Source organism: Eufriesea mexicana, unplaced genomic scaffold (genome assembly GCF_001483705.2).
Source record: "Eufriesea mexicana isolate 0111107269 unplaced genomic scaffold, ASM148370v2 scaffold1902, whole genome shotgun sequence".
Taxonomy (NCBI): Eukaryota; Metazoa; Arthropoda; class Insecta; order Hymenoptera; family Apidae; genus Eufriesea; species Eufriesea mexicana.
The window spans coordinates 267185-279040 of NW_016909996.1; the positions used below are offsets into that span (position 1 = coordinate 267185).

The 11856-nt window shown below is 33.7% G+C and overlaps 1 protein-coding gene and 2 long non-coding RNA genes across 5 annotated transcripts in view; all 3 read left to right on the forward strand.

Annotated features, from left to right (window-relative positions):
• The first annotated feature begins 701 nt into the window (after positions 1–701).
• Positions 702–11856, forward strand: part of LOC108549371 (mucin-3A) — a 14792-nt gene continuing 3637 nt past the window's right edge. The window contains exons 1-3 of the mRNA XM_017902722.1: positions 702–1359; positions 10497–10931; positions 11800–11855. Coding sequence (XP_017758211.1) covers positions 1263–1359; positions 10497–10931; positions 11800–11855 — 588 coding nt within the window. The 5' untranslated portion in view covers positions 702–1262. The remainder of the gene's footprint in view (positions 1360–10496; positions 10932–11799; position 11856) is intronic.
• On the forward strand, positions 3478–4540 carry LOC108549373 (uncharacterized). Its single transcript, XR_001890318.1, has 3 exons — positions 3478–3993; positions 4168–4376; positions 4460–4540. It is a non-coding gene; the product is annotated as an uncharacterized LOC108549373 (long non-coding RNA).
• Positions 5026–6484, forward strand: LOC108549372 (uncharacterized). 3 transcript variants are annotated; one of them, XR_001890316.1, is made up of 3 exons: positions 5026–5605; positions 5707–6285; positions 6410–6484. It is a non-coding gene; the product is annotated as an uncharacterized LOC108549372 (long non-coding RNA). The 3 variants fall into 3 exon arrangements; XR_001890315.1 differs by having other exon boundaries at positions 5026–5601; XR_001890317.1 differs by having other exon boundaries at positions 5026–5601; positions 6395–6478.

The following is an 11856-nucleotide window of genomic DNA, read 5'->3' on the forward strand; positions in this document are numbered from 1 at the left end:
TAAAATCAACGTCAAAAAAATGTTTACGAAGGTCCTGCCGAAGGACGCGCCCGTGTTATGACATTCTTGGACTGCATTCTTTCGAGCCCCCAAAAAGACGATAGATGGTACTGAAATAAAGATGCTAAACGCATGCTATAAATAACCGAATGCAATGTTTACTTTGTGAGACGCATAATGCACAGACATCAGAGACCGTCGCATGAAATATATAATATTTTCGGAATATTCGAAAAGTAGAATTTTTAAACTTTTTAACGGTGAATTAAAAGTACAAAATATTAATTTAAGATGAATATTTTACAAATTAATAGTAATTATTACGTATGTAATAATTATTGTTAATTTATTTATTTAAAATAATTGTAATGATATTTATATAAAAATAAATATTTATAGTAATATCTTTTTATAATAAATAAGTATATAAATTTTTTAATATAAAATATGGAATAATTCTTATGTACTATATTTTAAGATATAGAATTCAAGTATATATGTAATACAAGTATAATAGTAACAATTGATATTTAAAAAATAAGAAAATATTATTGAAACAAACTTGTAACCAATGATTACTTGAAAAGTACATCTTTGTATTAATTTCTTTAAAAGTTCCCAAAAATTAATTAATATTATTTTCAAAAGTAAGTAATATGTTTTGTAAGAAATCTTTTTCTTTACAACATGCAATGCAGTCTTAATTTCAAGGGTCTCGATTTCGCGTCGAAAACATTGACTCCCAAGTTCTAAAATCGTTGCGAAAGATCGTTGATCCTTACAAGCGACCTTCGCGAGGATACAAGAAAGGTCGTACCCGGACGTTCTCAAATTTTTGCTAAAACCCGTCCCCACGGTTTTTCTAAGTATTGACTCCCTCTCGTTGATCGTCACAAAGACGTGTATACGAGAAGAGAGGCAGGAGAGAAGTAACCGAACAGAAAGGAGAGGGAAAGATCGCGATGGCCTCGACGTGCCAGCTCCGCCTCGCGAGGCGCGCAGCCACCAAGTGAAAGTGGGATTTTGCTTTCTACCCGTAGCCAGTGACAAGCGCGCCGTGCTCGCGAACGTCTCTTTTTCACTGTGAGGATGTGTCCGTTCATTATTGATCGATAAATCGTCAATATAGATACGTTGTGACGAAAAAAGTCCACCGATTTCAGCATCGTTACGATGACAGTGTTATTCTGACAGTCGGGCGAATTGGCTCGAAATCGTATCGATACGAAAAAGTGCGCGGTGTGAACAAGTGTAAGAGGAAAATGTCGAGACGCAAAACGAACGATACCCGATTCGTTAACGTGATACTAACAATTCTAATTCTTGGCTGCTCCTTCCTTTCAACGAACTGTCAACAAGGTATGTTTTTCTGAAAATACCCGCGCAAAAAGTACCCCTTTAGAACGACGAATTCGAGTGCACGATACTGTTTCACGTTCCGATCGAGAGGGCGCGCTACTGACAACATCCGCGCAATCCTTTCATGGATAAAGCACAGAGTAAATGCGAACGTCCTCGTGGACATATGTGTCGCAGAAGATTTATGGGATTCCAGGTTACCCGACTGAATTTTTACTGCCCTACGAGAAGCTTCTTCGGATTCTTCGAAGTATATTGTTACCGGGTGATTTACGAGCCGCGGTGGACTTCGAAGTTTGTTCAACCGCAACCACTGAAAGGTCCCGTTTGATTTTGACAACGTAATACCAGTGGAATGTGTAGGTGGTATTTATGTAATCCGGCGAGTCGACGGTGTATGACTGTCACGATTCACTGGGTACAATAAAATCTTTCTGGCTTAATTCGTATTCTTTATCGTTTCTACGGTCGACAAAATTTTCAACTAGCTGTTCCTGTAAAATAATAATGCGTCGATGAAAATTGGGTAGAGAAATACGTAAATTGAAATTTGTTATTTTTACAAGTATTGTAATAAATCGAATGATGTTTTATAAGTTAATATTTTTGCATAATATTTGATGAACTCTTGTTTAATAAATAAGTCGTAACATTTTCGTAACAAACCTTGTTCAATACATGACAATAGATGAATAGATTGCAGATATGCTGGTGACTGTATGAATGGTATGCGCAAATTTTCTTGAAGCATAACTGCAAACAGCACAATACTTCATACAATCCGGCCTTAAACCTGCAGACAGGATAAACGGTGGATGACCGCCGTGCAATACCAGATAGTTTGAATTCGTGACCTGGTATATTGCGATACAATACGCAATACAATAGAACCGCAATTCTATACGAGTGTTACGTACAATCGCGTACCACGATAACGCAATTGAATCTCCATTGTTGCCTGTAATAACGACTTCGAGATCAACGATTATCATGGTTCCCTAAAACGGATATATGTAAGTTGAAATTGTGGCCAATACAGAAAGAGATAAAATTTACGTAATTTCGCTCATAGCATCCTTTTGTTATCATCCATTGCGTAATCACTATAAAGGATAATATCAAATCAACCATCTCGATACTGACTAAATTCGCTAATTTTAATAAAAGAAAAAAAAGTAGAACTTGAATACTTCACTCAAATAAACTCCATTTTATTCATTTTCTATGTTTAGTAAGTAATTTCTGGACGTTAATAAATCCATGAATTAAAGTAATCAGATCAAAACGTAACGAGTTCCAGTAATCTGCAATGTAGAGTATGTTTAATGATAGTGAAATTGTCTGTGCTTCCTTCGTGTATTCACTCGTTTCCAATTAAATAAAAAAAAACCTGTAAACGTGAATGTTTTAAGTCATTATTTAAAATCGAGTTTCAAAAATACTATTTAAAATTATACATAGAATGTGTTAAATTTTTCAATATTTGTATCGTGGGCGAGTAATAATAAACGGTCTTCGTGTAAATAATTTCCGTGAAATATGACACGTTTTGTCGTGCATTCCATGACCTCGCTCTTTTCAGCACAAGCTTTAGTGATGTTCATCTCACGGATCTCGTAACAGGTGAGATTTTTATGAAATCTCGGAATACCAGATTTATCACGGAATTAATCATCAGGTTGGGAAAGTCCAAATCATTAACGAAGTGTTGTACCGAACCTCAATTTTCCAAAATGGATCTATAACACGAGAAACATTCTTTTATATTTATAGCATAGGTTATTAATTATATATTATTATAAACAAAGTTACGAGATTAGTAAGGCAAACGATTTAGCTTCTTTCTCAGTTGAGTCATTAACCTTGAAAAAGAAACTTCTGTAGAGAAAGTTTGTGCCAATATACATAGTAATATCAACGCATATTCTTACACTGTTTCTGTATTGGTTATGTGTTTATTTAAATTTCATAAGATTATTCAAAACTTTTAAATTTGGATTAATATTACAAATAAAATTTTCACAACGCTAATTAATAACAAGTTATTAATTTATTGACACAGAATACAAACGTTCGTAAATATCAATCACAGAGAAAGTTTACGCGGGTCCATGAACAAACAAATGTTAATAAAGGAGAATCAGTGGCGCCATCTACGCATGAAGTTCGTCATTAATCATGTCCACACGACAGTGGAACTCGAACATCGCGTATCGAGAATTTGTATTAATTGCGTAGCGGCATAATAACGGTGTGTTCGTTTATGGAAAGTACGTATCAAGCATTGAATCTTTGACGAGGCGCGTTTCTTATTTAGGCTTCGTTTTCACTAGCATTGTAGACCAGAAAATGGCACGGCCATTTGTTGCGTACAGACGCGAATCTTTCGCCTTTTATATTCATGTTGGATAAGGAAAGTCATGGTACAATAAGTATGAAACATGTTATTTCAAAATATCGTTGTACTACGCAGATAGATGTAGTTCTGTGACCTGCGGTTGTATGGGACTGCATTATCGAGTCGAAGAGAAGGCGTAAGCGGTTTTAATCGGTTTGAAATCGTGCGAGGTCACACCACTCGTTTATACGTTTATCCAAGACGAGCGAATAAAGGCTTGGTAAAATGTAGCAAAGGTATGCATTTATAATAGTTGAGATAAAAGAAACATTTGAAAAGTGACATTGTTATGATAATCATATTCCTAACAACAACCGGTATAGATATTATACAACGAAAGATACGATCTAGAATAATAAGATATGTTCTAGTTCGAGCAAAAACATTTTCAATATGACTACTGATTTTAGATTTGTATATAACTATGCAATTAATGAAACTTGACAATTTGATGACGTCACAGGAGCACAGAATCGCTATGTCATATCAATCAAGAGTAATATATGTAGAAAGCCGAATCATAAAAACGTTAAAATGATTTTTAGAAATGTCATAAATTTTGTAATATGAAGATACAGAGATATAAAACGCAAATGTCAAAAGTAAAATGCTGGCAGTGGTAATTCTTTCCTTTTTTATTATAATAAAAAAGATAATTGAAAGTAAAGATAATAAATGATTAAATAACAATAATTTTTGTAGCGTGAGGAAAATGTGATCAATACTTTACCAAGTACTTCAAGTTAAGAATTCGTGTGAACGTATGTGCGGAGAGTAGAGGCGATCAAGTCGAAGGACGATTGAAAGGAGAACGGCTGCACTCGGCCCATTATTTACAACTTCGTTGCCTAAGCCTGGCACGCGCGACTTCTCGCTCCTTTCTTGCACGTACACCCGTTAGAATTCAGCCAGACACTTCCTGCTGTCCCGATCGTGAAAGTACCGAACAAGTTCCACTGAAAATACGAACTGGTATTGGCCATATAAGTGTTTTCGAATTACGTCAATAGATCGATGAATTTGCCAATAGCCGGTTGAGACAGCTGAGAATATCGAATCCGGTTAGTATTTACACCGGAAACTGTTAGACATATGAGAGAGTTCCGGTAAAAGAAATAAGGCAATATCGACTACTAAATCACAATGACTTCGAGATAAGTTAAATATTGACGAATTTGCAATGAATTTTATTGCTATCAGAATATGAAATATATCAGTGCAAATTGAAGTTTCAGTTATTCGTTTACTGATAATACAAATTAATTTTTAATTACATTCAATATCGATAAATATTTTTTGTAAAGTGAAGATATAAATTTATTTGAATGAGGATAATTTTACGTCTACGCTGCAATTTGTAACAGTATTCAGTTCGAGAAAAGATTGTGTTTGCATGAAATTAGATATACGGTACAAACTAACGTGTTTCCGTTGACAGCTAATCACGTAACATTTACCGCAAATATTCACACGTTATGCTTCTAATAGCGTAATAATTCCCAATGTGAGATGCAAAAGTTGCGATCAGTGAACGGTATCGTTCAGACTTAATTGAAAATATTTACATACATACAAGCCTATTGATCAATATAATCAGGACTAAAATTAGTAATTTTTGTAAATGAATTACATATTAACAAACAATGAATGTGTTACAATTCTCGTATCAGTTATTGGAAATTAGACGATGACAGATTTATATATCTAACAGACTAATGGAGTATATAGATAAAATGATTAATGATAAATCAGAAATAAACTATTTTTTATATAAATGAAAGGCCATATAATAAGAGCAGAAGTAAATTAAACAAAAGTATAGCATTTGAGTTTTTAAAAAGTTTGTAAGTAAGTCGAATTATTTAGTATACTTTTTGTGACAAATTATTAAGTTGTATAAGCAGCGATATAAGATAAAATGCATGCTAAAATAATTTGATCATTTTTAGTGTTTTTCTCCTAAAATAAAACGTTGCAACAAAGCGCCAGAACCCGAGCTCGGAAAGTGCAAGTGAACTTTGATAACTTACAATTAAAGCGGCGCATACTATCTACAGACTTAGTGGTGAGAAATCAAGCTGTGTACCAAGAAACGAATTGTAAGAAAGTCGATGCAATTAACGCACTCGAGTAGTGTAACCACGCCTTAATTTATATTCGCGTTTGGATTTCGCAGGCTCGAAGCCTTGTTGATTCCATCGCAGGCACACCCACGGAACTATTCCAGATACGACATTTACCATTGATACAACTCTTTTCAAGACTATCTTATGTTCTTACAACTTACAATATTTCAGCCATTCTCTATGCAAAATATAATATTCACTCCTGTTGGATAATACTAACAAAAGCCAAATTTATGTATATTTTATACATAATCGTAATATATTTGCGATACAAAATCATGTTAAGAAGAATTGTTTAAGCACTTTATGATAATGTTATTCGTTGAATCAAGCAACGTATGTTTAATGCTAACAAGGAGAGTGCAAGTCCTTTGGGTCACCAGTTTGGTTGAAACTTTGCAGGTTTGTAGATTTCGTCATGCAATTCCAGAAAATATATTATTATAGTTGCAACTACTCAATAGCCTTTGAGATATTTACAATTAAACTTTTATTACTTCTTTAATTATAGTTTCATTTTCAATAGTTTTCAAGTGGAGTCGTAGCCTAACGGCGACAGTCCAGAATTCCTATGCCGAAAGACCCGGCGTTTCGATTCCCATCCAATAGTTCTGTTAGTTTTTTCAATTTATTTCGTATTCATTTTTCACCTATGAAAACATTGTAAATAAACAGTTGTAAATAAAGTTTCTTAATAAAAAAATTTATTTTTTACGCTTTCTTATGCTAATATATATTTATTACAAAATAATAACAATATTATACAAGAAAAATACTTTTCTATAGCATTCTTATTTACTACAGGAAATATAAAACCTATCGCTCATGTAAGTATTAATTATTAAATTAAATATTGTATAAGAATGTTGCCTATAATTCCAACTTTGCAGTGCAGCTATAAATGTTCATGAATTAATTACAAAAACTTGGATATTTATTAATTTTCTATAGCCGAATTGATTTCTAGTATCTAGTTCGAATCAAAATTTTACCGCCTGCGATCAGCGCCATCTATGATTTGGGCTCAAAAATCAAGAAAGTGATAGGAATATAGAATAGGCAAGGAGGTCGTCTAAGAGCTCGTCACGTGACAGACAAGGACAGAGATGGGATAGAAAAGGATAGAATGGCTCCGGCAGTGAAAAATTATTAATTACTCAATTTCTGTAATTAATTTATTAACTTTTATAATTTCATTGCAAAGCTGGAACTTCAGGCTGCATTCCTATATAATATTCGTAAAGAATTTAACTCTAAATTGTTAGTTATTAATTTTTGTTTTATGGCGTCTATGATTTCGTAACGACGACCATCACGATCTTCCGTGAAAATATTTAATACTCACCGAAGCTAGAATCAAAATGTGAACAAAAGTGATATGAGAAGATTCGCAAGAATATTGTCTTTATAACGAGTGCATAAAGTTTCATAAATTAATTGCGTAAAGGATAGTAATTAATGAAAAATCAATGGCGTCTTTGAAAATATTCGACAACAATTCAAACACTGCGCAGAACAATTATTAATAATTAATTAATTAGGGACAAATTTATATCGAAAAATATATTGGAAAGTTCTTGAAGGATCTGCTTTCACGATGCAATTATAAAAGTTCATAAATTAATCGCAGGAATGGAGTAATTAATTAATTCTCTAATAAAAATTCAAAAAGGAACAGTCAGCGCCGCCTATGATTCTTATCTGGAAGTTTGTGCTTTGTTAGTTCCAATACATAACTATAGGTGGCGCTGAATGTTCCTTTTTGAATTTTTATTAGAGAATTAATTAATTACTCCATTCCTGCGATTAATTTATGAACTTTTATAACTGCGTCGTAAAGGTAGATCCTTCAGGAACTTTCCAATATACTTTTCGATATAAATTTGTCCCTAATTGATTAATTATTAATTATTATTCTACGGAATGTTTGAATTATTGTCGACGACGCCATTGGTTTTTCATTAATTACAATCCTCTACGCAATTAATTTATGGAACTTTATGCACTCGTTAGAAAGCCAATGTCCTTGCGAAGCTTCTCATATAACTTTTGTTCACATTTTGATTCTAGTTTCGGTGAGTATTAAATATTTTCACGGAAGATCGTGATGGTCGTTGTTACGAAATCATAGACGCCATCAAACAGAAATTAATAACTAACAATTTAGAGATAAATTCTTTACGAATATTATATAAGAATGTAGCCTGAAGTTCCAGCTTTGCAATGAAATTATAAAGGTTCATAAATTAATTACAGAAATTGAGTAATTAATAATTTTTCACTGCCGGAGCCATTCTATCCTTTTCTACCCCCTCTCTGTCCTTGTCTGTCACGTGACGAGCTCTTAGACGACCTCCTTGCCTATTCTATATTCCTATCACTTTTCCGAGCAAATGAGCTAAAATCATAGATGGCGCTGATCACAGGCGGTAAAATTTTGATTCGAACTAGATACTAGAAATCAATTCGGCTATAGAAAATTAATGAATTTACAAGTTTTTCTAATTAACTCATGAATATTTTTAGCTGCACAGCAAAATTGGAATTACAGACAACATTCTTATACGATGTTTACTTTCATAATTAACACTTATATGAGCGACAGGTTTTATATTTCTATATTTTCTGTAGTAAATAAGAACACTATAGAAAAGTATTTTTCTTGTATAATATTCTTTTGTAATAAATATATACTAGCATAAGGAAGCGTAAAGAATAAATTTTTGTATTAAGAAATTTTATTTACAATTGTTTATTTACAATGTTTTCATAGACAAAAAATTAATACGAAATAAATTGAAAAACTAGCAGAACTATTCGACGGGAATCGAACTCGGGTCGTCCGGCATCGCAATTCTGGACTCTCACCGTTATGCCACCATCTCACTTATAAAACTTTAAATATTGAGCCTTAATGAACGTAGTAAGAAAAATTTAATCATAAATATCTTAAATACTATTGAGTAGTTGCAGCTATAATAATATAGTTTCTGAAACAGCATGACGATATCTACATACCTGCAAAGTTTCAACCAAATCGGTGATCCGACGGACTTGCACTCTCCTTGAAAGCCAAAGTTATAGTTTAGAAAGGATTTAGTACAGGATATTTCGAATGTTTGTTTGTTTTCTTTAACTTAATGCGAATTCATCGATGAATTGAAAATAGTAACGGTATCATTGAGCGATGAATTAATTTCAAAGTGTTTTATTCAAGAAAGGGAAGGTGCGTAGAAGTCCAACGAGGCCATGAGAATAGCGGAACTAACATTGCTAATATTACGTGGGCAGAGATTGGGCCACAATACAGCTCTCTTTTACGAAGTTTAGCAAAATAACGGAATATGCAAATCAATTTATTACATCAGTATCTCTTGCAGCACGAACATTTGATTTATTTTCCAAAATTATTAATGAACAATTCGTTAGTGATAGTTTACTTATAGTAGCAATTATACCTTTATGTTTTACCGCACAATTGCAAATTTCGGGCAATTAGGGTACTAGCAATAACTTGAAAATTTCACAATTGTCCTTAATTTATTTTCGACACAAGAAAGTCTCTTCGTTCTGAAATACGAAAGTAGAGCACACTTTTTCTAATCGAAAGCTAGGAAAAGGGGAACATCGATTCTTAAACGAGGAAATCGTGCAAATTATTTTTTTGCTTCGAATAAAAATCAGCTTTGATCTCCTTCGACATAAAAACGAATGAAACTTTTTCCAATCCAGACTCGTATAAAATTAACGTTATTATTCAGAATTGATATTTCAATATCATACAAGAATTCAATATACATTAAAGATTAATGATTTATTTTATATTCAATTGTAGATTCAATGGAGAAATTATCTCTCGTTTCGTTTCTTCTTAAAACATCATCATTCCTTTAAGACAAATAAAAGTACATGTTAATTAGGTATTATTAACCCTTTGGACTCGAAGATTTCTTCGTTGTGAAGATGCAATTCGAATCTCTTCTTAGACTTCTTATAAGCTCACTGACACTCTTTATGCTAAAATTAGAAAAAGAAAATCGCGAATTTGCGTGTGAAACGAAGGAATAGAATAATTTTACTTCGATGTTCTTAATATAATTATCATCATTCGTTATCTAAGTTATAGCATTGAAACAAACGATGACTGAGAGTCACCTCTCGAGTGCAAACGGTTAATTTACAATTTTTCGTCTAAAATACAAGAGAAATCGAATGATATAGTTATGTCGTAACAGCGTGTAATATGTTACATATTCCAGAATTTTAACAGGAATATTTAAATGATTATTAAATCACGCAACGTGACAGGAAGTTCACAGCTGAGTTTTCCGCGGGAAGTCGTAAAAATAAGATAGACTGTTTCTCGATGCAAAGGGCATTGCAAAACACGAAGAAACAATGCTGGAAAGCGTCTTCGCTTTCTTTCGGAAACAGCTCGGGACAGTTTCTCACGGAACGTGCTAGTTAAGTCCGTAAAAGAGCAACTATGATTTATACATGATTATGCGAATCGAGCACGCCCATTTTCCACATTCGGTGCTCCAATTTTTACTCGCTACGACTACTTGCCTATCTAAATATCGCTATAACGAATCAACCGATTTCCTTTCAAGGATCAGCCGAGACTTGGGACAAATTATCACGTTTGATACCAACGAATTCGGTGTACGAGCAACAGGATAAAAATGCACCTGTCGTCAATAATCCAGCGGAAACGCTATTACGCTCCTTGGACGAGAACAATGTCATGGAAATTTCGAAAATAAACGGAAAGAAGAACGAACGCGAAGAGGGAGTAGACGAAGAAGTCTACGAGGATGAGTACGAGACTGAGACCGATGCAAAATCGGAGCACGAAGCTTCGAAGCTCTCTAAAATCACCGATTCTGCGGTGAAGCACGAAAAAGTACAGACAGATGTAAATGCTCAGAAGGAAGACACGTCGAGGGATGAAGATTACGTGGAAGATCCCTCAACGAGTCAATACGACGCCTATTATTACTACGACGATTATGGAAGTAATAATCGATCACGATACGAGGCTATAGGTAAGTTCAATTTTGAGAGCTATTCAAATTTTGAATTATCGTTACGTACGTTACTCCTAATTGCAAGGATATTTCTCAAAATCTTTGGTCAAAGATATTCTCGACGAAATCAACTGTTTATTCGCAGATTCTTTAACTTTTTAACACTAGGTTTACGGACGCTATCTGTATACTTATTTCTAAGAACACCTGTCAAATTGACAGGTAAAGGAAACCACGTGCCTTTTTTTTTTAACGATTGGTTTAATTTCAAAATAATTATATATTATATTAACAGTCTTAATATAAGTTAACTAAATCTGTTACCATCGTATAATTAGAACAACCCTTCCGTCAGATTGACGGGTTCCGTAAAACTAGTGTTAATGTGGTACGAGTGGTGTTCAAAAATTTGTAGGTTTCTTAACTTCGGCATAATGGGGCTTTAGTATAATATATTCGTTGGCGCAATATCGAAAGCTTATCTAAACTAACAGAATTCCAAATCGAGTACTGCATGAGAAATACGTGTAAAAAGAAATTTGATAAAAATCAAATTAATGGCACTAATCAATTTCCTCGTTGGTAGGAGTTAGTTAGAAATTGCAAGATCATACGAAATTGATTACTTCCTGTCGTAATGCAAAACCACCAAGGCGCAGCCACGTTTTAGACTGTTCCTTTTTTTTTTCTCGTGATATAACGCGACAGTATCAAATAATTATGATCTTTGTAAACGTGTTCTGCATTATGTAAGTTCGTTTCGTCACCTGGTACCGTGGAAAGTCTCGTGCGTAGACAGAAAGAAACGCGACGGACGTGCACACCATATTTAACGTATTTCTTCCGCTTCGTTGTTGATAAAAAGGAAATTTCTAAAATTCCATAGCGAACGCTGACGCCCTCGATTATCCAGATGGAGAGGAGGAAGAGAAGGAAACGGAAG